Consider the following 26772-nt stretch of genomic DNA (forward strand, 5'->3'; position numbering starts at 1 on the left):
TATCATTGCCGCCTAGACTTTTCAATAAGTTCTGGAATGGCAACAGCAGAATTTTTTTTTTAAAAAAAAATCTACTGGGATAATCTCAACAGAGAGAAAATATTCACTTTCTTCATGTTCTTTCATGTTTTATGTGAAAGTGTTTAAAAGGCACAGGAGGTTAAATATAGAATGACATTTTATGACAAGAAATCCAGATCTACATACAAGAAACTAGTACAAAATATCTTATTGCAACACCTTGACATCTGCCAGCTTTTCTTCTTTCTGCCAGTCCCACACAGAAAGCACATGGTCGTTTGAGTCATCCACGGAGCAGAGGCTACTTCCTCCGTTCTGAGGCAAAACATGGAAAATATTAATGCATCGCTCAGCCAACAGGAAAACACATAAATACACATTTAAAACAAATACCCCTGTATAGGTGAAAATATTTATACAAATTTACACTAACTGTTATACTTCTAGTTATCCCATAAATCTCCATGAAATATAATAATTTATCAGGCCATTGAAAAATAGGTCTAAAAAGGAATCTAGAAGAGGAACTCTTGCAAACTTGGACTTCATCAGGAATGAGTTATAAGTTTCCTTCTTTGCAACGTAAACCAATTACTTCTTCTCAGACCTGCTATGGACACAGGGAACTTTACTCTTCATATAGGAATAATGGATCAGAGATCAGAATCAGGGAATGTACTAAGAAATAAGAAAACAACTTATTCCTAGCAAGTCCTTTTTACAGTTATGGCTTCTATCAGTAGTTCCAATCTGAATGACCCCAATTCCTTTAGTCTTTCTTCTATCAGTAGTTCCAATCTGAATGACCCCAATTCCTTTACTCTTTCTTCATGTATCATGTTTCTCCAGCTGGTACCCATTTTCCTGATATGTGAATCCAAAGACTGGATGAGGAACTCCGGACCGAGACTCTACCTGAATTGAGTGGGGCTGACCAACACCGGTCTCACTAGTGATGGGAACTCCCATACAAAAGACCATCAGATCTTTTTCCAAACAGCAGCTATCTGCAAGGTACTTTTTGGACCATTTCCCCCCATTTCTCTGGTGTTCATTCCTAGCTGTGTTGTCTACAGTGGAATAAATCATCAAGTAATCACTAATTGATTTCCAACCCAGTCAAATGTGACTTTTGTATCCTGTTGCTCCTGGCATCAGCTACGTCAGCTTTGACTGCAGATGAGCTTGCTGGAACAGACTGAGCCTGTGGTCACACTGGCATTCCCTCAGCAGCAACGCTGACACACACCGTCCTTCCTCTGCCACCCATGGCACAGCTGTTTGTTGCTGCCTCGCGAGCTGAGCCACCACCACAGTTTGGGCTATCACGGAGTAAGCCTGGTTGGGGAACAGATCGATTTTTGGGGGGAAAAGACAACCCAAACAAACTCTGCTTAATTTTGTTTATATGCGAGGTTGTTGGTTGTATTCCTGACTCATCAGGCCCCTAATACACATCTCAGACACAGCTACAAAAAGAACTGTGCCAAGGCAAGGCGAGCGGTGGGAGGGAGACACGCCTGGGTAGCCTGAAGAGGGGGCTGCCCAAAACCAGATAAGCAGTACTGCTACGGGATGGGGAGGGATGCTCAAACAGGCCAAGCTATGACTGAAATCACAGCACAAGGCAAACGTATGAAATGCTTTCTCCTGGCATCTGCCAATACTGATCCTCCATTATTAAGTGCCTATTTCTTCCTCCAGGGAGACACTGATAGAGTATTTGCTTGTTACTCCTTTTTATTTGTCCTTCAAAGGTGATTTTGAACTGCCTTGGCTTTCACCTTTGTATTAACTAGCTCTCCCAACTCACTTGTCTCTTTTCTACTTTCTATGAAATATTGTCATCAAGAGATTTCAAGTGTTTGTGGCAACTTTCACTAGGCAACATGTTGCATAGGGAACACACCATTTAGCCCCTGCCTTCCTAAAAATGCTGTGGAGACAACCAGACACCACCACAGACACCACTTATGGATCCTTCTGTACACGGAGGGTTCCTAGACTTGTGTGCCAGGTTGCAGACTCATTTTTTATATGAGACTTGAAAGCTGCCTACGTCACCTTTTTTTACCTCCCTGACAGACTACAGTTCAAAGGGTGGTGCCAAGAGGCTAACAACAGGATTCTAATTCTTTACAATCCTTAAACCATATGTCTTTGCTGCTTTCAAGCAAAAGATTTTGATTCTCCTATGGGAGCTCGCGTTTTTTAAATCCAGAGTCAGTGGTACAGGCCATTGTCAAGGTCTTTCATCAGCCGTTCTTAGGCACAGTTAGGGCGTTAAAAGGTGGAGAGTAACTTTCTTAAGTAGGGAGAAACACAATGGGATGATTAAAGAGCAGTGAGGATACCAAAATTTCAAGAACACAAGTGCTACTGCAACTGCTTGTGCCTGAATAAATCAATTGCACCTTCTGGTAAGAATGAGCTAGATCTCTGAGACTGCCGAGATACCACTAACTTCCACAGTGATGTAAACTGTTGGAAACAACTGGGTTGCAAGCTTTCCTCCTCTAAAGAGAAAGCTGAGAGAACAGACAGCTTGGGAGTTTGTTTTGGTCAAGGATGCTTAACTTGAAAAACTTCAAAGACCTGCTCAGCAAATATTCTTAATATTTACTTTACTTACAGATTTAGAAAAAGCAATGCAAGTGACAGCCCGGTCAAAAAACCCCATCCCGATGACATGCAGCGTATTCAGAGTTACAGAGTCCCAGACACGCACGTGTGGGGGCAATTGCTATAAAACAGACAGAGAAAAAGCAGCTGAAAGAATGATAGCACAAAACCGTCAGGATTTAAAAAAAATGAGAATGCATTTAAAAAACCCCACCATTTTATCCCAATTTAAGGTTGAAAATTATCAGGACTTCTCTAGAGTCACCCTTGTAAGCAGAGATACGCTACGGATGGCTTGCTGATTGCTGTGGCTGGGACCAGTGCCTGGGACTGATGCTCTGGAGCGCAAAACATGCCAGGTCTCAGGGACGTAACGGGCACGGACAAATTCTTCATCAAGTGAAAATTGTTGATGGCCTTGGGACGTGGAACTTACTGGTAGGTCTGGGATCATCAGTTTAAACAGAAGCAATCGAGGTAATTCTGGTCCACGCCAAACAGCAAGTGCAAAAAGAGGCTTAAGCATCTCCAACGTGCCGTAACAACGGCCGTGGAGGACAATGCACCTTCGCGCTCTGCTCGACAGCTGCGATCAGAACTGCTAAAGGGCTTTTAGTACGGAAAACTCCCGGTACGCGGGGCGGCCCGGGGCCAGCCGCCTGCGGCAGCGACGCGCTGCCCACGCACCGTCCCGCCCGCCGGGGGCGGCAGCAGTGCCGCGGGGTGCCGCCAGGGGGCGCCGGCAGGACGCAGCAGCCCTGGCCCCTTCAGCTGCACGCACGGCTTTGTCACCGTAGCAGGGAAAAACGGCAAAAGCCACCCTTGCCCAGGAGTAGTGAAATTGCCCTTTAACGTAAATAAACGTATAGGGGAAAAAAATATCAAGCCCACCCCAGTACCTCAGTTAGATAAATAGCTTTCATATAAGCTTACCTATATAGCACATCCCCTCTCTGGCACAGACATCAAACTTTCAGATTTTCTTTCACAAGTACAATGGTAATGACTTGTATTTATGAAGTTAAAAAATAAATACCAGAGATATCTCCAATACACAAGAAAAATTAATAGTTTATGTTACTCAACTAAATTATCTTCATTCAAACCTTGTATTTCATAACTGGGGGTTTGCTGTCCTTATCTACTTGAAGTAGTTAGTGTATTGATAATCCATTTTTAACCTAAAATTCTTCTTTGACGTCTACTAAAAATTTTGCAGTAGTGTGGCTGTGACATCAGCTGCATACTCTGCTGAGTAACTTTTTCTTCATGCTTTCCCTGCCCCTGCTTGTACCCATTCTTTCTCACTTGTGTTAGATCTTCGAAGCAATGTTCATCTCACTTGCTCAAATAAATTCCTAGCCTACAGCTAAGCTTTACGGTAATATGGATAATAATAGAGAGAAAAATATTCTTGCCTAGATGATGGCAAGAGTAAGAATTTATTTTTTTCAGCAAACAAAGCCGTTCGTATTTGTACTTCGGGTCTGGTAGCTGTGGTCAGAAATGAAGTTGTATACTGTACAATTTAATCTCTGCTGGTTCTCCTCCTTTTCCCCACATCCATCCACCCTCTCAGGTCTCCTTTGTAGCCTCATCCTTCCATGTCTCTTCTGCAGACCAGCTCCAAGTTCACCTTCAGTCTGTGTAAGTAACGGAATCAGAAACCACCGACCAGCCTTGCTAATGGAACTGAGTAACTTCAATAGCGTGCAATAGGTACCCTCAAATTAAGTTTCCCATTCAGTCCTAAAATGTAAGAGCAATTTGACTGCAACATGAAAAGAATATAGAGTGTATCTTAATAATGTATTCTTATGAAATATAAGCAACTATACGTCAGCAAAGGGGTCACTCACTTTTCCATCCTTGGATGTCCCTGCAACTTGACCTGTTGCTATAGTGATCCTATCAGGATGGACAGCCAGGCTAAAAAGAGAACAGGAACAGAGGCCAAACTTAAAGCCACTTATTACCTACTTCATCTAACTTTTACATCAGCTTGTAACAAATAGCCCTATTTTAGACATATCAAGCACATTGCACACATGTAAACATTTTAGAAATATAAAGACAGAACAGACAAAACCTTTTTCATGCTCCTCAGAAAAATCTTCCTCCCTTGTGAACAAGGCTGCAATTTGCTTAACTCCCAGTAACTCAAAGCATGTATCAAACAAGCGCCAGTCTTGCTCACGTGGGAATTCACCTCACCTAAGTTCAAATGACTGCAATGTATAAGGAGTTTGCAGTTGAGCCAGTTCCCGAACTTCAGTTATCTCTAACCAGAAGTTGCAGAGATGTGCTCAGTACAGGTAATGACAGTCCTCCAGAGCAAAGAGCTGTATCCACTCAAACATTGCTCTTCAGACTGCATTGACCAGATATTCAGTGACTTTTACAGGGAGATACCAACTTCAATACTTTTCAAAAGGCAAAAAAGCTTCTTTAGTAAGTAAGAACAGGTTACAGAAATCTGGAATGTTGATTCTAAAATTAAACCTGAGATTTTTAAAAAACACGATCAATGTTAACTAATGTCTCTAAGAACCTAAAATTCATATTGAAGCTTGGAGTACAGTCTATTTTTGCCCTAAATCCTCTCAATTCTTTTTTTCACTGCAGTTGCTTTGCATACAGTTCTAGGGGCCAAGTGCCCTGCAAAATGAACTGTGGCAGTAATTCATTCAGCTTTACAATGCAGAAATGTACCTTCTTTCTAATAAGCCTGAAAGCTTTGAAATACCTAGAGTCAGAAAATTTGAAAGAAAAAAATGAGATGGGACAGGCCCAAGTTAAAAATCTCCTTGTAAAACAACTAGATTATACAAATAATTCAGCTTTAGGAAACATGCTCACAGTGCACCCAGATTTGGTTATCGGGTTTATTTTTGGCTTTGAGGGACAACAGGTGTTCATAAAAGTTAAGCTAAAGGGATGTCAAACTCATTTCATATGTTAGGACCTATCAGATAATTCAGGTGCTCTTCAGCTACACTCCGCAAGCAGATACCATCAAGATAAACCATATCTTTATTCAGATTTCAATGTAACGACAGTGATATTTCCCGATGCCTAGGTTCCTCAACACAGCTAAATCACTTTGAAGCACAAGCTGGCATGCTTGCATGGCAGCAGACACACGAGGCTGCTCAGGACTAGTTTACACGCTATCTGCTGTGATGCAGACATGCCTGAAGACTACCAGGAGGATGGCAGATGACATTAAAACTTCTTTGTTGGTTAGACTGAGCCTAAAGGACCTGCACCTGGCACCCAGACCCAGGTGAAGATGAGTAATTTGATCCTTCTTAAAAAGGAGAGGAATCTAATGAAGAAGTGAATGTTAAATCATCCTAAAAACAGAGTAATGAAAATCAGGAGATCTATCCCAAATACTGTTTTATGAAGAAAAAAGAAGGAGGTTTAGGTGACTTACCACTTCACATCATCATTATGACCAGTGTAATGTCTCTGAAGTTGCTCTTCAACATTGAACAACACAACTACAGATGCGATGAAATACACAGTTTCGCCCGTCGGAAGAAGATAAAGATTACTGCGACAGTCCCGACCCCTATACCCATAGCTAGCACGCCAGTCAAGCTGCAATAACATTATCTACCAATGAAGAATGTTAAAAAATAAGGAAAACCAAAATGGATTCACTGCCCCTGTATTTCCTGAAGCCTGCATCTCTTGGCTTGAGCACAGCTTTATCACTTGATAGCCTTCAGAACTCCCTCCCGTACCACAGTGAAGAGAGCTAAAGCATTGCACAGGCTGTGAGCTACTGAAAACCTACGCATCCTGCAGAAAAGACAGGGTAAAGAATACAGGAATTTGTAGACTTACTATCCCTTTAGTATCCTGAGGATTTGCTAAATGCCAGACTAAGGCAAGATTAATTTTGTCCCAAGTGTATTTACTATTTACATTGCTTGACTAATTAAAATAAAAATTTAGACTTGATGGAAACGCTAATAAGTCATTCAGTACATCTCCCTGCATTACATTAGGATTGATTGCATTACCCCGTGTGCAGGTTGATTGATTTCATTATTCTGTGCATTACCAGCCAGATGGATACGAAACCATAAAAGGGTTACATCATCCGTTTCAATTCATTTTTATAGTATTTAAAAGGCAGTGGCCCAGATTCTGATGCTAGTCATATCAACGCTAACCTAAAATTAATCCAATGAAATAACTGGAATTAATCCAGAAATAATCTCATTTAGACCAAATGTTAATTCTGCCAAATTATGTAGTTTTTTCTTCTGCAGAGTCATCAGGGACTACAACTATTTTGGCTATCCTTTTTTATGGGAACAGAGAAAAACAGCATTAGCAAAATCCTGGCAAAACCAAACTGCATTCTAATTCAGTCAATATGGAGAAACTGGCTGTGATAAATACATGGAGAGGTTCTGAAACCCCAGTTATATGATACTAAAAAGATACTTGTGCACTATTCTCTTATGGTCAATGATAAGCTAGTAAAACAAAAATACTCACGTTAACATAACCCAAGAAGGAAGGTCAACAGCTATATTATTTAAATTCCTATTTTAGAAGTAACAGCTTGCTGATTTTTTCTAATAAATGCAATAGCAGCAGTGGTGCATACCCAACCATCAAAATGCGCATGCAAAAATGTAGCTTTTGGACTCCCAAACTAAAATATTTCAGCTGAAGTTCCTTCAAGTTTCAGATATTAATATCTGAAGACATGAAAACAACCAACATCTTCAACCTACAAAGCATTTGCTATCAATTTTGATTATGTCTGTAAAGGTTAAGAGTTGCTACTCTAGATTGCTGGACAATGCTTTATTGGTTTAAATTTTTTTTCTCTATAAGGTCAGACAACATTACCGACTGAAGCCAACATAAAATTCCCCTAGCTCAACAACATATCAAGTTTATAATGAACTAGCAGTTGAAGGTAGCGTAAGGAACTGAACCTTTAAAAAAAGTGACGTAAAAACATAATACAGACATTCACAAGGAACAAATGTCAGGGCATAAAAATAGCTATTAAAGGGGAAAAGATTACATTCTTTAGGGAAAATCTCCTTTCTTTACAATTCTTCCTGTGGGGAACAATGCTGCATTCAACCCCTTGCATGACTGCTGTTGTCAAACACTCAGTTTCTTTCTACCAGCCTTTTTTCTCAGATGCAAACTCCTGGGGTTGATCTCTCCTTCTCCTCACTGTTTCCCACACTCGGATTTGGTGTCTTCAACTTGGATTTGGTGAGTTGGCACTTCAGGGAATGTTATCGTGACCTTTTCTTTTCATTTGGCCTGCAGCTTTTGTTGCAAATCTGCCTGCCTGCCAAGCGAGCTGGTCTCAAACGGGTCTGTGCAGCGCACTGCTCCCGCCCTCACGGCCCCAGTGCCGATTTCTCACTTGGGTTTTACCACCTCTGCTCTAGCCCTCCCTCCTGCTTCAGCACTCAGCATTTCTGTTTCCTCATATCTCACGTGGCCTGGCTTACCCAGATACCTGCTAACATGACTGTAAAGCCCCCCATACGGTGCAGCTATATGCCCTGAAATCTACACGTCATTAGATTTTCTTCCTTCTGTTTCTCATTACAATCTGCTTTGCTCTTTTCATTTGTCCGTATCACCTCCAACATCTTGGTTTTGTAACCCCACTCTTAGACGATAAAGTATTTCTGGCTGTAATCCCACAGCCAGGCTGATTTGTCCGCTACAAAAATGTTTTCTCCTGCTCCAGTTCTGTTACCCTCCAATCCAACAGCTCAGCTTCTCCAACTTAACTGGAATGAATGCCTGCAACACTGGTTGGGTTTCGGCTGCCTGTGTCTTTTTCCTTAAATTATCTTATGCTCCTGCCCCCAGCTTGTCTTCTTATCATTACAGTCTGTAAATTGGGCATTATATTTTTTCTCTCTCTCTTTTTTTTTTTTTTTTGTTTTTAAAGTCTTTCATATACCTAGTCATTGGTATAAGTTTAAGTATGGATATCACGATTGGGTTTAACTGCAAAGAAATTAAAATCTGAAAAGTTTATCACAGTATTTTGGGAAAAATGCATCCTCCTCAATAAACATTTAGGGTTAGTTAGATCATTTAATTAATTCATACCTTGTCTATTCACAGACAAACTTTATATATAGCATTCTGCTGGGTATACAGACACACACCTGGAAGGACATATGAATATTCAAACTAAAAATAATACTCCATCTGGCAAATATTCAGTCTTTTAAGTAAGCTTAAGTGAGAAACTAATGAGACTGAAATCATGACCTGCTCTAATTATCATTTCTTATAATAGTCTGAAATATTAACTTCAGCTTCCACCTACACACTGCTAATGACAATCTGTTTTGTGTTGCGGTTGGGTTTTTTGTTGTTTCAGCAAGCATCCTAACACTTTCTCCTCTGTCATCCTTCGGTCCCCTAAGCAAGGGGCACCTTGCAAGTGTAAGACGACATCATTCAATTCTATTGTGATATATGGTGAGAGCCGCCTGTACAACAATTAGATGATAAAATGCTGCAAGCAGTATTTATCACTCTAATCTCAGCTGGTTTATTAATTTTGTGGAATTTTTTTTTAACTCATCTGCAGTTATTTCTGTAGGCATTATCTATGCAGTTCCAGCAGAGTGGGGTAGAACCTACAGGCTCAGCTGCAACAGGAATAATATGACTGGTTACTAAACCTGTCATTAATCTCTTGTGAATACAATGGGACTTTTGGAAACTGTGTGCATTCTGAAACCACATGCAGTTCTATTTATACAGCTTCAAAGACAACTATATGCAGCCTATCTTCTTTTTTATGAAGACAAAGCAACTTCCTGTTTGCACTGTTTGGGTCTTAAAAAAAAGCCTTTTTCTTAAAAAAGAAAACCTTATAAGACTTCATCTCTCTAAAAATAGTGGATATTACAAACAGACTCGGCATTTATATTTTATCTTGAATCATCTATTACATATACTAAGACTATACAAAAATGAAATACAATTTCTTTTTTCAGTAAAGAATGTATTTTCTCATTACAAAAGTGAAACATGAAAATTTTTGTAGGTAATGAAACACTGATTTCTTTCAAGTTAGAATTCTGTAATTATGTCCACTCACAGAAGTCAGTGGGAAATTGTTGTTCACTATTTACGGTGCTTAAACACAGTGGAAAATGTAACTTCAAACACTAATTTATATATGACAGCTTCTGAATTTTACTGCTAAGCACCTATCAGTTGCAAACTGCTACTGAATTCAGGGCTTATTCAAGTACTGAAGTTGCTTATAGCATTCTCTGAAGGACAACAGTGCACGTTTTATAAAATGCAGTTTGAAACGATAAATTACTGCTGAGAATCAGCAAAAAACCCTGAGCCTGTTTTACGCACACTATAATTAATAATCACAGCTCACTACATTGTTAAAATTTGCCTGGTTTAATCTTTAAGTAATTAGCATGCTTCAGACTGAACCTTTGGGCAACATTTAAGCAGAACCTTTCATAAGCTGCCACCCTGTCCTTCACAAGGTGCAGAACAGCAGCCTCAAGAAATTAACACCTATTTTCAACAGAATGTTACTTCACTAATGAAATGAACCCTATGATCTTAATTTTGCTATATTTTAGCTCAAAATTATTCAAACCATATCATTAAGAAATTACTGATTTCCAGTAGTCCTCTAGCACAGAAAGGATACACCCATTCCAGTTTAAGCCTCTTGGCTGGTAGTTCTACTTTTGCTTCCAAATTGTACGATTCCACTTGCTCTTTGGGCATGTACATGGTAACAGGACGTCCACGAAGAAACATTTTTACGTATCCTTCCTCTACAAAAGGTCAGAAATGTTTAATGTTACACAAAATAAGCATCAGTGGAGAACTCCAGTGCTCCTCCATCCCTTCCCACTTAACAGTTTGGTGCGTTACAATTACAGAAGAACATGCAAACTCAAAACTTGGAAATAAAGCAGGTTGGCTTTTTTTCCTAAATCATAATCACTAAGCAGAAATTTTTTTAAACATACAAAGTCCCTTTTGCCTCTAAATATTTGGAGCAGCAGAATTAGAACTAAACAATGCCATGAAGAACCACAAAACTGAAAGGACTGAAATCGAAACTACATTGGTGAAAAACAATGCTACAATATTAAGTTTTTTAAATATCAAAAATGAAGGGGAAAAACATCAAAGATTACAATTAACGCAGAAATGCCACTTGAAATTAATTTTATTTTTTAATCAATATTTACAGTTGAGCATCAGCATCTAAAGTATTTTCCAACACTCAGTCGCATTCTTTGCATCTCAGTGTAAAGCTATGCTTTACACTTGATACAGTGTTAGAGATACATTCGAAATAAGGAACACAAACAATTAGTAAAAGGAATCATGCTGATGTACATGCAGAAAAGGTATGTGATTTAAGAATTACTAAACATTGAAAAAGGAACGACAACACTGACAGCACATTAAAAGAAAGGAAAACGACATACAAGAGAGAAGCTACAAAAACTGAATTGGCTGACAGAAGTAAACATTTCTAGAAGAAAATACTAAAAGTAATGTGTTGAACTGGTAAGAAATATTTTTGGGGGAGAGAAGCAGGGATTAATAACAGATCTGGAAGTACTGACTTGGGGACTTCATGGGGCTTATAAAACTAGGAGATCTGGGAAATGCCATGAAGGTCTGACTAAGACTTTTGGGAACTGGCAAGGCCAAAGTGGGTGTCCTGTGAACTTCTGATGAAGTTTGTCCAGATTCAGAACGTGCTGGCTCTTGCTGCTCCATCGGCAGATCAAGGGTTTCAGCCTTGTTCTCATGCGAATCAAGCAGTTTTGGAGTCAGTGACATCTGTAGAGTTACTAGACAGAATAATCGTGGGCACAGAGGAAATGGAAGGGCAGAAGTAATAAAATCATGTAAATGAAAAAAAATTATACAATTTAGGACTGTTAAAATTATGCTATGAATTGTTAAGTATAATTACAATTACACCATAATTTTTTTTTAATTTGAAAACTAAGGCTTTATTTTAATTGGACATATGCATATGCTACAAATCCTGACTAAATGAATAAAAATTATTGGTTGAACAAATAAACATCATAGTTATGCTGCATTATCTAAATATATGTGCATTTTGCCTTTAGATTAATTCATTTGGGAATTGAAATTACAGCTAGGGCACTCTAGCTTCATTTACAGAATTCATACATGTAATGAAAACAACAGAAAACAATGCTAAAAAAAAAAAGCAATAATAATGGTGACAGATGCTGGGACCTTAAGATGCCCATTAAAATACTGGAATTGTTTTAAAAAACTTACTCCAATAGATCTAGATTGGAAAATAAAATATAGCAGGTAAAGCATTAAATAGCAGCACTATTTGTATGCGCATGCAGCATCCATTTAATGAGCTTGAAATACATGCCAATACTGCTGATACTGGTGCACTGGAAGTCAATAAATTTTCAGCAGTGACAATCACTGTCTGTGCTTATCAAAGGCTAGGAACGAACAGAAGTTTAATTCACTGAACTGCTTTTCTCACCTGAAACTTACAGGACTCATAAAACTTGGATTTAGCCATCTACAGGGGAAGTTTTTTGACCCAGTCACTCAAAACTCCTTTTTAAAGTAAATAGGGAGAAACGGGTACTTTTTTCATTTTAATGACGTTTAAAATTGATCACATTTCAAAGCAGATGTCCAAAATCAAGTACAATAAATTATACCAAGTACATAAATTATGCCTTCAAAATACTTCTCTCTCTCTCTCTCTCTACTAACTATAAAAAGGAACTTAGGCTGACTGGGTCAGGCACACAAGTACATATTATGTATTTATTTCTAACTTTTGGTAATATTAATTCCATCTGTACTAATTTTTGTTACCAATCCAAATATATTACCTACATAATCAATCTATATCCCCTTCTTTGTACTTTTCTTAACTAAGATTTTAAGACAGTAAAGCTCTAAATGTGAAGATACAGATGTAAAGACAGACAATCATCAAACTACAAAGACAGACCAATGGTGAAACTTTTGGACAAATGTATCTTTTACATCTGCAATTTTGTAAATTTGGAATTGTTGTTGAAAGTAATTGCAAAAAATTAACAGTTACTGAACTGAAATAAGATGGCACGTGAATGCCAGTAGGATCTGTAAAGGAGACCACCACAGATTGCAGGCATAAAATTGTACAAAGAACACACAGAGGTAGAGACTCTCTAAAAGACTTTGCCTTGAGAACAAACATTCTTTGCTTTGTGAAATTTTAGATTTGTCGTAAAGCTGAAAGATGCTGATTAGTGGAAAAACTGTTAGGTTTTAGCTATTTCTAAAAAGCAAGACAAATCTGTGATTATATCAGAGATATAAATATGCATCAAAATTGTGCATATTTACACTGCAATTTAACTAAAGCTTTAGAAAACTATATGGTATGTTTACCAAATGTAACTCTGCTTTATGACATTGATCAAAAAGCACCAAGAAATTAGTTGGAGGTCTAGGTCCGTTTACTCAACATTCACAAAAAATCTACAGTCTACTCAGTAAGAAAAAGCAAGGGAAAAACCAAGGCTTCTACAATCATGTTAGGCTAACAGCAGAACAGCCAATAAAGGGGCAAATTCTATATGAATTTCAGCAAAAGTGCAGAACACCATTTCAAACAGTGAACATCCACGTGTTGCCATATAGCTCTCTCAACACATTTTTTCTTATTCAAATGCTTCGGAATAAGTCCACAGGAATCTAAATTATAACCCATTATTATTGTTATAAAAGTGCACCTGAGGGTTATAATTCAGTAGACCGTATAATAGATGGTATAATATTTTTGCTTCATTCAAAAGAACTAGAAAAGTTTTAACATTGCAAAATGTGCACAAGTCAAAAAATAGCTGTTTATACATTGAGCTTTTATCCCACCAGTACCACTTTGCTTCGAGAGCTATGAGGTTCTGGAATTGAAGCCTACCTTTGCAGTGCGTCACACGGCGCTTCCCTTGTGATTACAGAGACAGAGACAGAAGGGCTAAATAAAGATGTGTTTGAATACAATAAACTCACTAAAATACCTGCTCTACAGTCAGCCCAGTTGTATTCTGCTGGAGGTTACTCTGGTGCTTGACAAAACACTGAGGCACACTCCACACCATACGTAATTCCAGTTGAAACCCTTTTCCTCCACCTAGGGGCTTATTAGCTTAAGCTCCATTAAGCAACTATAAGCTTAAAGTAAGTAAAATACCAAGTATAACTTTCTTAGAAAAAAAAATAAATCAGTAACTTCATTGAGAATTTTGTCCAGGTGAGAAGGGTAAAAGTAGTGTCACATCTGTTTAATTACTGATCTTTATCTATGGGGAGGTATCAGAAGAAAAATTATTCCAAATACCTTTGCTTACACGGTGCAAGGGAAGGAGAAATGTTAACGCAAAAAAAGTATATTCTGTGCAAATCAGAAGTTTCCTTTTCCTAAACCAAGGGTTTTCATGAAAGGGACATGAATCGTGATTGTATTGTCACAAAAGACTTAAGTGCTTATTTAGTTTTATATCTTATTGAGATCAAAATCAATTACACTAAAGCCTGAAGCATGGCTTAAGAGCTTTGCTGGATGCTGATCAACCCGCGCAGTAAACAAAAGATTTACTACTTTTTCAGCTTAATGTACGATTACTGTCACAGAACTATACACAAAAGTAGTATGATACATCTGATAAATCAACAGGGGTTTTTTCCTTCCTTATTTTGTTAAAAGAAAGCTTTTATTTCAGTTGGCCTTGGTTTTTCAGAACAAAAGTAACTGTTAGAAATACTGTTCAGCTTTGTATCTTTATCAAGATTGTTCAAAAGTTTTTAACTGTCTAATAAGGACAAACCGCTTTCACTTACACCTACTATTTCACTTTTAAAATCTTTTTGCAGGGGTAATACATAAGTAAGAAAAAATTCAAGTGGTTTTCATACTAAAGACAGACTTCCAAAACTGCAGTAACAAATCACCTTTTTCACTTGAAATTTGACAAATTTTATTATAAGCCATTGGGACAGATATGGCATTCCTTAACAGTACTTGAGGGCTGCCTTTTATGACTAAATTAACATGAACGCATCATAGCTGTAACTTGGCATATACTTTAATTTAAAAAACCTTAATAGTGCTTTGAAAGGGTAGACTGATTTGGAGTTAGAAGACAAGGCCTTTTACTTCTTTGTCTTCTTATAAGGTATCCTAACTGCAAGATAAAGCTATTGGGCCAATAAAAACTAGAGCAAACTAATCAACTTTTTAAAAATGTACCATCAGCAGCCTGTAAACATCATGTTTAGATTCCCAATACCAGTTTCTAGGCATCCACAGAAAGAAGAAAAAAAAAAATCCATTATGCTATCACAGTTGTTATTTGCTTAAAAACTGCAGAAGTTCCTACCTGCACTGAACATCGGTTCCTTGGGTTTGCTGTGAAAATAATGAAAAAATTCCATTTTAAAAAGCACGCACATACAGTCTGCATACATGAAGGTATCAATACAACAAACTTTAAAATATAAAAGACATAAAATATTTTTTTGTGTGTACATATAAACAAAAATACTTTTTCAATTCAATTATTTACAAGGTAAGTCCCCAGGCAGACACAGTTAAAACCCATATACATTGCGGCTCCTCGATGGCAGATGTTAAAACTTCAAGATCCAATTCTTACATTCTCAAAGCTATGTATTTTCTTCTTCATAACTTCACTAACTACCAAATCCTCTCCTGCAAAGTTAGTCCAGTTATAGGAGAACATGGAAACTGGTCATGAGCAGCTGCATGAGTTTTGGTTTCCAGTCAGTGAGATTTGTTACTCTAAAGCAGCCTACAACTGTAATAAAAAGCTAGGAATATATTCTTAACTACAAAATCTCTCTGCATATGTGGAGCAGGGGGGGCTACTGCATCAGTGCATGTGTGGGTGTTCACTTACTTCATGTCTTTATTCTCTCCAAATTTAAGGAGCAATCCAAAGTTTGAATCCTGCTTTTCCAAAGCATTTACATAAAACATGGAACTGCCCGACTGTTTCTTGGTGAATGACAGTACTTAGTAAACCCCAGAAAGCACAGAACCATCACGATTACAGTATCTTCTCTTTCTCACTGCACTGCTGCCTGGAAGACAACCTGAAAACAGTTTGTCTTTGCATCTTGAGAAAATTCTTGGCAAAACTTAAGCAGGAAAATACATGAAGCATGCAAAGAAAGAAGAGGCAGAAAAGCTGAGGAGCTCTCTGGATAGTACTACCCTGGCCAGAAAGAGGCAATCTTTTACAAGAAATGGCAGTCATTTGTTTTCTTTGCCCTTTGCCCTTGTACAATCAGGCTTGAGGGTGGTGTTTCTGACGAAGCATAAAAGGGACACAAAGCTGTATTACGCAGTTATTTTTCCTCCCCAATCCATTTTCTTTCTATCCAGTAAAACTTGAAATATCAGATTACTGCTGTACGTTTCTTAGGGTGGTCCCAAAAGGGTTGAAAGCCCTATAATTCTGATGGCAAAATGCTAAAGCATGAAGTATCCCTAGAGCTGTGACGCCCTCTCCACCTCCGTTCCTAGACTGCAGTGGGCAGATAAAAGAGAAACCAAAAAAAGAAATGAAACCAGGTTGAGTTTTTGCACACATTTTTTTTCTAAGCATAAAAGATTATTTCTCCATGACAAAAGCTGTAGCAAATAATTTTACAGTATTTTTCCTTTTGCCTGATTTGACAGTTATATTGAGAATAATATATTTACTTAATGATAAAACCAAAATAAAACAAGAATTCTACTGATCCGACCCCACTGATGTAGAAACTCTTCATCATATCAGCCTTAGTATTAATCAGGCATCAAAATTCATGCTCCAAGCTGGCACACACAGCCAATCTCATCTGTATAAATAGCATGATGTGTTGCCATTGTTAACAGCAAGATTAACACTTTCTCTTATGAATGAAGATAGTTTTAGAAAACAAAAAACTTTATGGGATGGAGCACCAGTCAGAAATGCTGCCACATTAGAGACAAAAGAATCGCTAGCTCTGAACAGACCATGCTGACTTATTCAAGCTAATCAAGCTAATGTGAAAGGCTGATTCATGACTGTAATAAAGCAAATCATGTGTACTCTAATTATACAAACCCTAACCACACACACAGCTGAGAGCTCTGACTACCGTTTTTATGTGGACTTAAGTCAGTTCCTACTTACCTAACACTTAGGAAGGTTTACCCCGGCTCATAGCCATATGGTCATCTCCTTACTCCTTATGCTTAAAGCTTCTTAAAATAGCTTTTTGTAGCATTAAGTTTTTGCCTAACAGCCTACAACTCTATATACTTTGAAAAACAATAATTTCATAATTGCCTTTTTAGATTCCTGGTGTGCATCCTGCTTTAAGCTTCATCTTCAGACCAGACACAGAATCACAGAATCATGGAATACCCCAAGGTGGAAGGGACCGATAAGGATCAATGATACAAGTAATAAGGCTGTGAGTAGACGGTTAAGTAACACCCTCTTCTTCTCTCTTTCATACATACAGTTAACTTTAGGAGGACAGCCTTAGCCCCCAGTGTTTCAGAATCACGCTCGTTCTCCTTCTAGTCCCATGACTCTTGCTTTTCATTTTGCATGATGGCCCAGCTTCAACAGGAAGCATGAGGCAAGTCTTTAGCGAGCCTCTTGCACAGGATAAGGACGCTCTCCAAGCAGGTGAAAGCTGTGGTGCTGAACACCCTCAGGCTGCATGTGACAGAAATCAGGAAAACTCTCTAGCCATACAATGATTGTTCTCATAGTAGCACCAATATCACCAGCTCCAGCTAAGGCAATCCAACATGCCCTCTCGATTAGCTCCTTGGGATACCTGCACATTATTTAAGCACTACATCGCTTGTGTGCTGGACTTTCTCCCTGAGTCCAATGTAAGTGATTTCTGATCAATGCTGTTGTGGCCCTTTGTGGCCTGACAACTGCAGAGTGACATAACCACTTGGCTTCCGTTAGAACAGTATGAAAAAAATTTAAAATGCATCTCAAGTACTGTGATCAACTCTCAAGTAGAAAAAATCTTGCAGATAACCATTAATTACGTCATAATGTTTTTATTTCTCAGCTGTTTTGGAATCCATTTTTAAAGTGTACAGTATCTCTATGTAGCTGCTAGAAGTCATACCTTTCCTTAATTTAAATGGTATTTATTTCTTTAGCAGCTTTAACACAAAGCTAATTTCAGATAATTATCACCTTATGCAGGCAGCAAGAACTCAGGGATATCTTAAAAAAAACAGACTTTGCAAAGCACTCTAGATTTTCACAGGTATATCTTCCACTGCACAACACACACAGAATTCACTTTTCGGGGACTTGATCTAATATTTTTTATACAAGATAAAATACACACAGAGAGAACAGTGCATTATCATCATATGTTTGTTAAGACTTTTCTAAAAAACTACAGTAAATTGGAAAATAATGACATTCACAATAGCTAGGTGAAATATTCCTGTTCATACTCCAGAAACAGGTCTACCCATCTAATTAGAGAAACTTATTTAACAAAAACTCCACAAGAGATTTGTTTTGTTTATATAAGATGGGGTTTTTGACACCAATGAGGTCACAACATAAGGACTGTTGCTATAATTTGATATGTGCAATAGACTAGGAAGTTATGTAAAATAAACAGTAAAGCCTTAGAAAACCCCGCGAGCTTCAAGAGATCAATACAGGAAACAGCAACTCCTTGTTCATAACTTCACTGAGGCAATGTAGCTGCCTGAAGTTATGCACTATTGCAACACTTCACAGAATGTCCAGATTTAAGAGCAAGCTTTTATCTTTTAGCAGCCTCTTCACTGGTCATCAATTTTTTGCTTAGTTTTGCCTTTCAAAAATTTCAGGCTTGCTTGTCCCTAAGAGTGTTGATACTTGGTTTGCTGCTTCAGTGGTATTCTACCGGATGTATCAAGGTATACATTCTCTGTGTTAGAAGGGTCTGCGATGTTTAGTAACAATTTCATCCAAATCTGCACATGCAGAAAGAGACATGGCCTCTAAGTAATCCAATAAAAGATTGATTTTTCTGTCAAAAGTGCTATTTACTTATAGATTACTTAAAGAGTTAATTGCTACAGTAATTTTATTTTCAATTATATTTCAGCCTTTTAGGAATTTTAAAGTACAAAAACCTTATAAACAAAACCAAATCCACATCTATTTAGCTATCTGGTTTTATTATAATTTTACAAACAACTCAAGAAAAAAATAAAATCACAAAGTGAGATAAAGTTGAATTTCCATAAGTACCAGAAAGCCCAGTCCTGCAGAATTCTGTTGACTTATAAAAATCTCATTCACACACAGAGATGCACAATGCCAACATGATTTTAGATTGATTACATTTTTAGATTTGTAATTATTGTATCTTCCTCTATTGTTATTTTATAACCTTTTGTCTGATGGTATTCTTATTTTTTTCATTATTCCCATTATTTGCTAAGCCTTTTACAAGTTTCTCAAACTTTGCACACTTGCTGGCTTGCTTCATAGCTGAAAACACAAGCCAGAAAACAAACTATAAATAATCACCCATATTTAGTCTGTCCATTAGTACACAAAAACCTCAGTCACCCCTTAAATCAAGCAAAGATGCTGAAGGGGTGGAAAGGAAGGGATGTTATGTGCCACACCATCAGCTCATAAGCAGCCCAATGACTCATACGATGGCACTAATGCCCAGAGCGAGCAGGTAAATTAGGTTATTATATGATCTTCATTAAGGCTGTGTTTCTATGGTCACATCATCTGTGAAACGGTACCATCAGCACTACTACTTGCATAGGAAACTGGAACAGGACTGGTCTAGTGAAGTGGCCAGGACTAAAATCTGTCTAGGAAATACAAGAAAGAACCAGTTGACCAATACTGACAATACTGACAAACCTGAATGAATCAGCTATTTGTTCATCCTAAGTCTCAAACTCTTGGATGAAACATTCTCTGTTCTTTGGGCTATCAGCAATACAGAGAAGCATCATCAGAAACACGCAGAGATAGGCTTCGCTTTATTTCACTGCTTTGGATAGCACTTCTAGGTACGCCTCTCAATCTCTCTTCAGCCTGACCCTCAGAGCAAGGCAGTCACTGCTCAGAGACTTGCTGGGCATCACTCTACACCTGGGAGGTGGTGACTGACTGCTTTCCATCACTTTGCTTTTTCTTCCTCCTTCCTTCACTTATTAAAATGCCTTTATCTTGACCTATGATTTTTTTCACTTTTGCTCTTGCTATTCTCTTCCCCATCCTGCTGGGGGAGAGGGAGTGAGTGGCTGTGTGGCGCTTAGCAGCCAGCTGGGCCCAACACATCACAACAAGGAACTTGAAGTACATGTCAGGAAATTAAAGACCAAGCAAAACCACTAAGATAACAGAAAAGGCATGTTTAATAATTACAAATTTTTCCAGGCAACTCAATGTTTTCACAATGTTTACAGTCTGGAAAGAAGGCAAATAAATTTTATCTACATTGAAAACCTGTTTTACTTGAAATGTTTTTAAATATATTTTTTTCCAACCGTTGGAGTTTGCTAAGAAAACCCAACTCCTAATACCTGCTAAACTAGAGAAACTAATTTCACTAAAGAAACTAATTTCATTACTAGGGCAGTAAGCAAAGAAAGAAGATAGATATTTATATAACATTACCTTTCACTGTTCTTTTTACCACTAGATGAACTGCTGGTGGATCCAGTGCGGTTGCGACTCCCTTTGGAATCTCCATAGCTTTCCCTCCGACTGCCTGGGGACACACGCTCAGCTGAACTGGTCCTCTTAATGGTGCTACTAAAAAGAAGAACAAGTTTTACAGTGGCACTTGTAAAAGCACATATCTCTATGACAAATATTTTTGAGAAAGGCATCAAGTAGAATGCTGACCCTAAAAATAACTATAACTTTGTTTTTAATCATAACTTGATTTGTTAAACAGCCTACATAAGAGTCTTGCTGAGTACCTGGTGCAAGAGACAAACATCCTGCTCTTTCCTTAATCACAAAACAGAAGATGGGCTAAACTGGCATCATAGAGTAAGTTGCAATACCTGTTTTCCAGGTCACATTTCAAACCTCTGACTAGTCCTCCACACTTCTGGATTCTCTTAATAAGAAGTGAAAGATTTAAAGAGAAAGCCTATTACCGGACACCTCCAGCCAGACCACAGAGAATGCCAAAACAGGTCAAAATTTGAGCACCAGAAAGCTAACTTTGTGTCTTCATTCAGTATCAATTATTCTGTGGTTCAAGGCTAGTTTTAACATACCCCAAAGTGCAATTAATGGTCAACTAGCCTGCATATTTTTTCGTTAGCTTGTCAAAAATGTATGCTTCCTACTTACATGTATGAATAGATTAGATTCCCCACATCTCCTGACAAGGGGTTCCTCAAAGGCTTAAAGCTTGCCTTACTTTCTCACTCTTCAACCATCCTTCCTGCCAAGACAGCTATCAGGGATCTCTCGTACGACTTTATGGCACCCCTTAGACATCCAGCTCTCTCTGACAGAAAAACGTGAGCCAAAACATAAGTGGTATTGCTTAGTAAGCTAAGAGAAGGCCACTCAGAGCTTATACCTAACAGGAGACAAATTATTGTGGTTATTCGCTAGTCCAAAGCACTTCTCCTTACAGCAGTGCTTCCTAGCAGGAGAGGGAGAAGCTAAGGGTGAGGCCCCGAGCTGGGTGATCTCCCCGTGCAGCAGAGGTGCAGGCAGCGTTATGTGGACTAGGCAAGAGTCACTCCCACAACAGCGGCTGAATGACAGGACTCAGTGTCAGGGTCTCATTTCCCCCACTCCAGTCCTGTGCTGTTTTCTTCCCTCCACAGAGCAGAAGAAAAATGCTCCCTTTACCCGTAACATCCCCACAACTAAATGACCACCTTTAGCAGCACTCTCACCCCAGAGGCCACAGACACCAATGACCATTTTCAAGGTCAGACCCCTCTACCCAAATCCCACACACCAGCTCCCTCCCTCTGTGAAAACTTCAGTTCTTTCTGTTCTTGTTCCTTCAAGGCCTGGTCTCATGCCAGCCCTTTCACCACCCCCAGCCAGGCCCCCCTTGACCTCCGTACACCCCCAGGGATGCTCTGCTTATCGTACGGCTCATCTCAAATCATCCTTGAGGACTGTTCCAAACCTCCCTATCAGCCCCTAACGACTACCTCTATCCTGATATCTCAGTCAGCTCCTCAGGCTCTGTCCCACTTTGTGTGTGGTGTAAGAAAGAGGCATTGGTTCTTCGTAACTAAAGGAAACAAGACAGACCTTTCTGTCTGGTCAAAAAATATTCCGCTTATCAACTGTACACCACCATTGAGACACTTTTCTTTAAAAATATATATATATTCCTGCTCACTCATGTCTTTTTACTGGTGAGGAGGGGAATGCTTCAATACCTCATCTGAGGCTCAGTTACAGAAACAATGGGAACCACCGAACCGGAGTCTTTCTGCAAAGCAACCGCCCTTCTGAAAGGAAGGAAGCCCCCATCCAGGGGGAGCTCCGCAGAGCAGATGCGTGTTAAGATGCATCTCAGCTAGCTTGACAAAAAACTTTCTGGAACATGCAATGGTAGGACAAGTGTTCAATGCTGTGGTTTTGTATTAAAAACAAGCACAATTCAAATGATTAAGCCGAAATTAAAAAAGTACTATTTCTACGGAGAAAGCGATGCAAGAAAGCAATTAGAATGCAAAGTTGCACACAGGCACAGAACAAAATACATTCATAGGAGAAGGGAAAAGGCAGTAAAAAGAATTTAATTGTCTTAATTTCAGAAATAAGTGTCTCCTACACTAGCCTACATTATTCAAGCCATCTCCATGTCAAATGCATGAAAAAACCTTCTCTAGTAAATTATATAATATACTGTTAACATTTAACTGTTCTCCCTGCATCTCATAACATCATCCCATTTACTATTATTACAGTTAAAAAAATAAAGCCTTGATACTGGAAATGTTTACTCCACATAAAATAGCTTTATTGGCTTTATTGAGTCCTTCCACTGCTTTAAGGACTGTACTGGCAAAAACATCCTCTTTGTGATTTTGCAGGATCAAACCTTTATTTTGGCACCTTTTCCTGGTTAAGGAAAAGACGTAGAAATATCAGCCTACACTGAAATTAAATTAAGGAAACCACAAAATCATATTAATGTTAGAAAAAATATAAGTTACAGAAGCAGTATTAAAATGATTTTACTATTTTTATAGCTATCAACATTCAAAAGATGAACTGGTGAATGGGTGGGACTAAAGTTTAAAAGTGTAATGCTGTCTTCTTTCTGAACAATGAAGTCCCATATCAGTACAAAAACTACTTTTACCACAAGAACAAAATCTTTTAAACCTTTGCTTCTGTCCATTATTGCTTATACTAATTAACAACGCTATCTTCTGACAAATTTTATTTTAAACTTTCAATAACAACAAAAGCTCAGTGAGAAGTATTAGCAGGTGGTTGGAAAAGAGGATTATAACTGTTATATTAAGTCATTTTTTGCATATACACATTTTGGTAGCTTTAGTGTTAAACACCAGTGATTGCATCCACGGCTACAGTAAATATACTGTCACCTGACGAGGAATTAAAAATGACAGAAAATATTAATTTAACTTACAGGTTTGTATGAGTATAACTGGATTCCAGAACTTGGCTTCCACATTAGTGATATGAAAGGAGAGCATTTTCAATTATTTAAAAAGGTAACATTTGGTAACACAATTTTTAACTTGCTTAAGACAGCAGTGTAGTCTAATCAAACACCCCTATAACAAAAATTGTTAGCATGAGACAATGCAGATACCATAACTGAAATTATTATTATCTAATTTTTGCAATACATTTATCAATGATGAGAAAGTTTTAAACATGTACTTCTGAAAATGTTAAAAATGAGAAGAATGATTACAGTTCTACCATGTTAATGCTTGTACTAAACCAGCCACGATCTATGTGTTGAACCGAAACGAAAAGGAAAAACAACTGAGCTTCAATACTACAAAGCTATTAAGGATCCCTCACCTTAGAGCAGGCTTTTTCAGTTTGCATGCATTGAGAAGATTCACAGACCTGCTTAATCCAGATTGAGAGGTGCGTAAACAAAGCAGAATAAAAAGTGAATGCAACAATAAAATGTGGAAACAAGACATTTAAAACAAACTTACATTAAAAGACATAATTGCATGCTTTCAAGATATGAAGTCACGTGCAAGAGTAAACAACAGTGCTTAGCGACTCAGTTAGATGTTTGATCATTTCAAACCATACATTCAAGAACACCAATGTATCTTTGAATGACAAAATTTCAGCAATGCTCCCATACACCAACCATTTGTCAAGCGACTCAAAAAGAAAAAAAAAAAAAAAAGAAAATCAAAGATGCTATCTGAAGAAACAAGACAAATGATCCAGCTAGAAGACAAGGACTATTAAAAAAGCAACAATAAAGAAAGAAAATAAATCCTCATATATACATACATATACCACTGCATAGCATGAATGTTTCAGATGGTTGCATTACTGAATTGTGGTGAACAACTCTGGCCAAAATTGAAAAAAAATATATACTTAATTACCAAAATTTTTTTGGAAAATAGAAAAACTTTTTAATACAAGAAATTAAGAAACAGCACACAATGCTCTTAAGAGTAACTGATTCTATTAGTAGTATTTTTAAACTTGTCTAGCACTCCTTCTGACCCTCATTTAAATCAATTAGAATAAATTCAAGAATAACATATGACTTTAATTTCATTACGCCTTTGAGCAAAATGTACTAATAACTTTAATTGTTAGAGATATCGTGAAGTGGCATAATAGTTTTGCCACTCAAAGTTCAATGGAGAGGAATTTCTTCTTTCATTTATATTCTGTTTATTTTAAAACATTTTCTTTGAGAGTCAAATGTTAAATGGAAGACTTATTGAAGGTTCGATACAGAGTTTGTGCGTGTGCCAGTTACAAACCATCATGGCCCCAGAACAGAACACAGAACATTAATTCCAGGCGACTGAACAATTTCCTAGGGGCCATGTGTTTAGAGTTTAGAAGAAGAGGAATTTATCATATTAAAGTATTTTATTCTCCCTACAAACAAAGCTCTTTATGTTTTCTTTGTTCCAGCTTCTTCCTTTTGATCTCCATTGTCAGAGTTTTGCACCATTGTAATACTTTGCAATCTGCTGGGGGAGAAAGAATGACTGATTGTCTCCTTTTGAAAGGCAAAGTACGTGCTAGCCTGCAGCAGCATCCCCACTGGGAAAGGTACTGTCTGCATTCTCCTCCCTTACACTATTCTTTCCCCCCTTTTTCCTGCTCAACTCTTGGAAACAAAGCTATCCTAGACGAATTACAAACCCCTAGATTTTAATAGGGAACACAAAACATTACTACCGTGCACTGGCCAAATTCCAAAGACAAATTTAGTGTTAAGCAGTGAACTTGAAACCACATTACATGCAACAGGAAGAGTGCAGGGGGAAGGGAAAGTTCTGCTCACCATACACTAAACTCATCTTATTCTGAATGAAAATTTCAAATAATTATTCTGGGCACAAAGGTCAGATTAAAAATACAGCAGCATTCAAAAAGGTGGTATTCAAAATAGCTCATATGTCTACAGCATAAAAGTAGTATACATATAAAGTTTAAAACCAAATCCTCTGAGCAAAGGCTTTTTTGTGAAGACAACTAGGAAACTAGTCCATCACAAAATCTCTTCAGCTCTGCATTAGCTGGCTTGCACCTGGAAGCCACCCAGCTGTGTTCACATGGCACCCCATCACCTGAGTGCAGCAGCGCCTGTTGGTGCTCGACCGGGATTTTTGGTCCCAGCATCACCAGGCTTTCTATGTTGCATTGTATTACCACCATACACTTTTATAACCCAACTGACCTGTGTTTTGGATTTGTGCTTTCACTCCATCCAGGTTATTTCATTCCTTAACTTGAATAACTGCGTGTTGACTATGTGAGCTCTGAATGCTGAAGGGGGGGTTGGTGCCCTCAATCCTAATTGAAGTCAGTCAGTTGAGGTTACTCAACACTTTGAAAGATCTGGATCTAATTATCACATTAGGCCCTATAAAAACCTACTGATACCCACAGATAGACGTTTTACATACGGAAAACCAATATGCATAGAGGTTAAATGATTTGCATAAGGTCATTGAGAGAATATGGCAGAACTCAAAGGCCTGCTACTTCTACCCTTTCAGCCTCGAGCCTTTTTTATTACCTCCAATTCTATATTCCTGCCAGAAGAAGAGATTTCCATTTCAAATATTAAATGGGAAATCAGAAAATGCAGTGAACTCTGAACCACATCTCCTTGGTAATCCAGCAAGGCAGACAAGCTGTACATCAACCTGTGGGTTCAAATGAGTTAACCAACACATTTAAATACAGCTTTTGTATGAAATGAGATTGTGTCTGCAGACATATCAGTAAGTCCACCTATTTCTAAGCAGTGGAATGCACACTTGGTCCCCACAGAGATTATCTGCATGTATTTATATAAATACGCACGACATACTGTTTCAAGGGACAGCCTGATGCCATTTCAATTGGACATCATACAATTCCTAACCTAAATGGTAAAAGTATCAAGGGACACAGGAATCTGAAGTTCGTAGTTTGCTATCGCCCTTTTCATAAGGCTGTTCAATAAAATGTTTGGAAAGGACTCCCATCTACCTGGATGTTTACCCCTCTTGAAAATATGGTCACAGGTAAGAAAAAATTTGAATATGATATTTTTTACTATAGTAATTGTAGTAGGTATTTGTAATTCCTAACAGCAGAACAAAGGTTTAGAAGATGATGGGGGGGGGGGGGGGAATAAAAATTCAATTCTTCCTTTCTTACTTTTTTCTTTTTAACTTTTCTTTCACTTTTCAAGTTTTACCTTTTCATATTTTGAAATATTTCAAAATTTTCAATTCTGCACCTATGTTGTATAGGAAAACTATTACAAGCATCCAAGCAGAAATCAAGTTTT

General features: G+C 38.1%; 1 protein-coding gene and 1 long non-coding RNA gene across 18 annotated transcripts in view; one reads left to right on the forward strand and one right to left on the reverse strand.

The window, feature by feature from the left end:
- The window catches only part of EML1 (EMAP like 1), a 130456-nt gene that overhangs the window by 20801 nt on the left and 82883 nt on the right, over positions 1 to 26772 (reverse strand). For 4 of the 17 annotated variants that reach the window (XM_055716729.1, XM_027805001.2, XM_055716731.1 and 1 more), the window contains 10 exons: positions 23796 to 23843; positions 23392 to 23427; positions 20415 to 20552; positions 15111 to 15139; positions 13652 to 13678; positions 10352 to 10481; positions 6083 to 6232; positions 4503 to 4572; positions 2654 to 2764; positions 241 to 336 (listed from right to left, as the gene is read on the reverse strand). In XM_055716729.1, the coding sequence (XP_055572704.1) occupies positions 241 to 336; positions 2654 to 2764; positions 4503 to 4572; positions 6083 to 6232; positions 10352 to 10481; positions 13652 to 13678; positions 15111 to 15139; positions 20415 to 20552; positions 23392 to 23427; positions 23796 to 23843 (835 nt within the window). The remainder of the gene's footprint in view (positions 1 to 240; positions 337 to 2653; positions 2765 to 4502; positions 4573 to 6082; positions 6233 to 10351; positions 10482 to 13651; positions 13679 to 15110; positions 15140 to 20414; positions 20553 to 23391; positions 23428 to 23795; positions 23844 to 26772) is intronic. The other 13 variants (XM_055716735.1, XM_027805012.2, XM_055716733.1 and 10 more) reach the window with 8 other exon arrangements.
- On the forward strand, positions 6272 to 20578 carry LOC129736518 (uncharacterized). Its single transcript, XR_008733251.1, has 3 exons — positions 6272 to 7902; positions 17081 to 17199; positions 20440 to 20578. It is a non-coding gene; the product is annotated as an uncharacterized LOC129736518 (long non-coding RNA).

Source organism: Falco cherrug, chromosome 7, assembly GCF_023634085.1.
Source record: "Falco cherrug isolate bFalChe1 chromosome 7, bFalChe1.pri, whole genome shotgun sequence".
NCBI lineage: Eukaryota > Metazoa > Chordata > Aves > Falconiformes > Falconidae > Falco > Falco cherrug.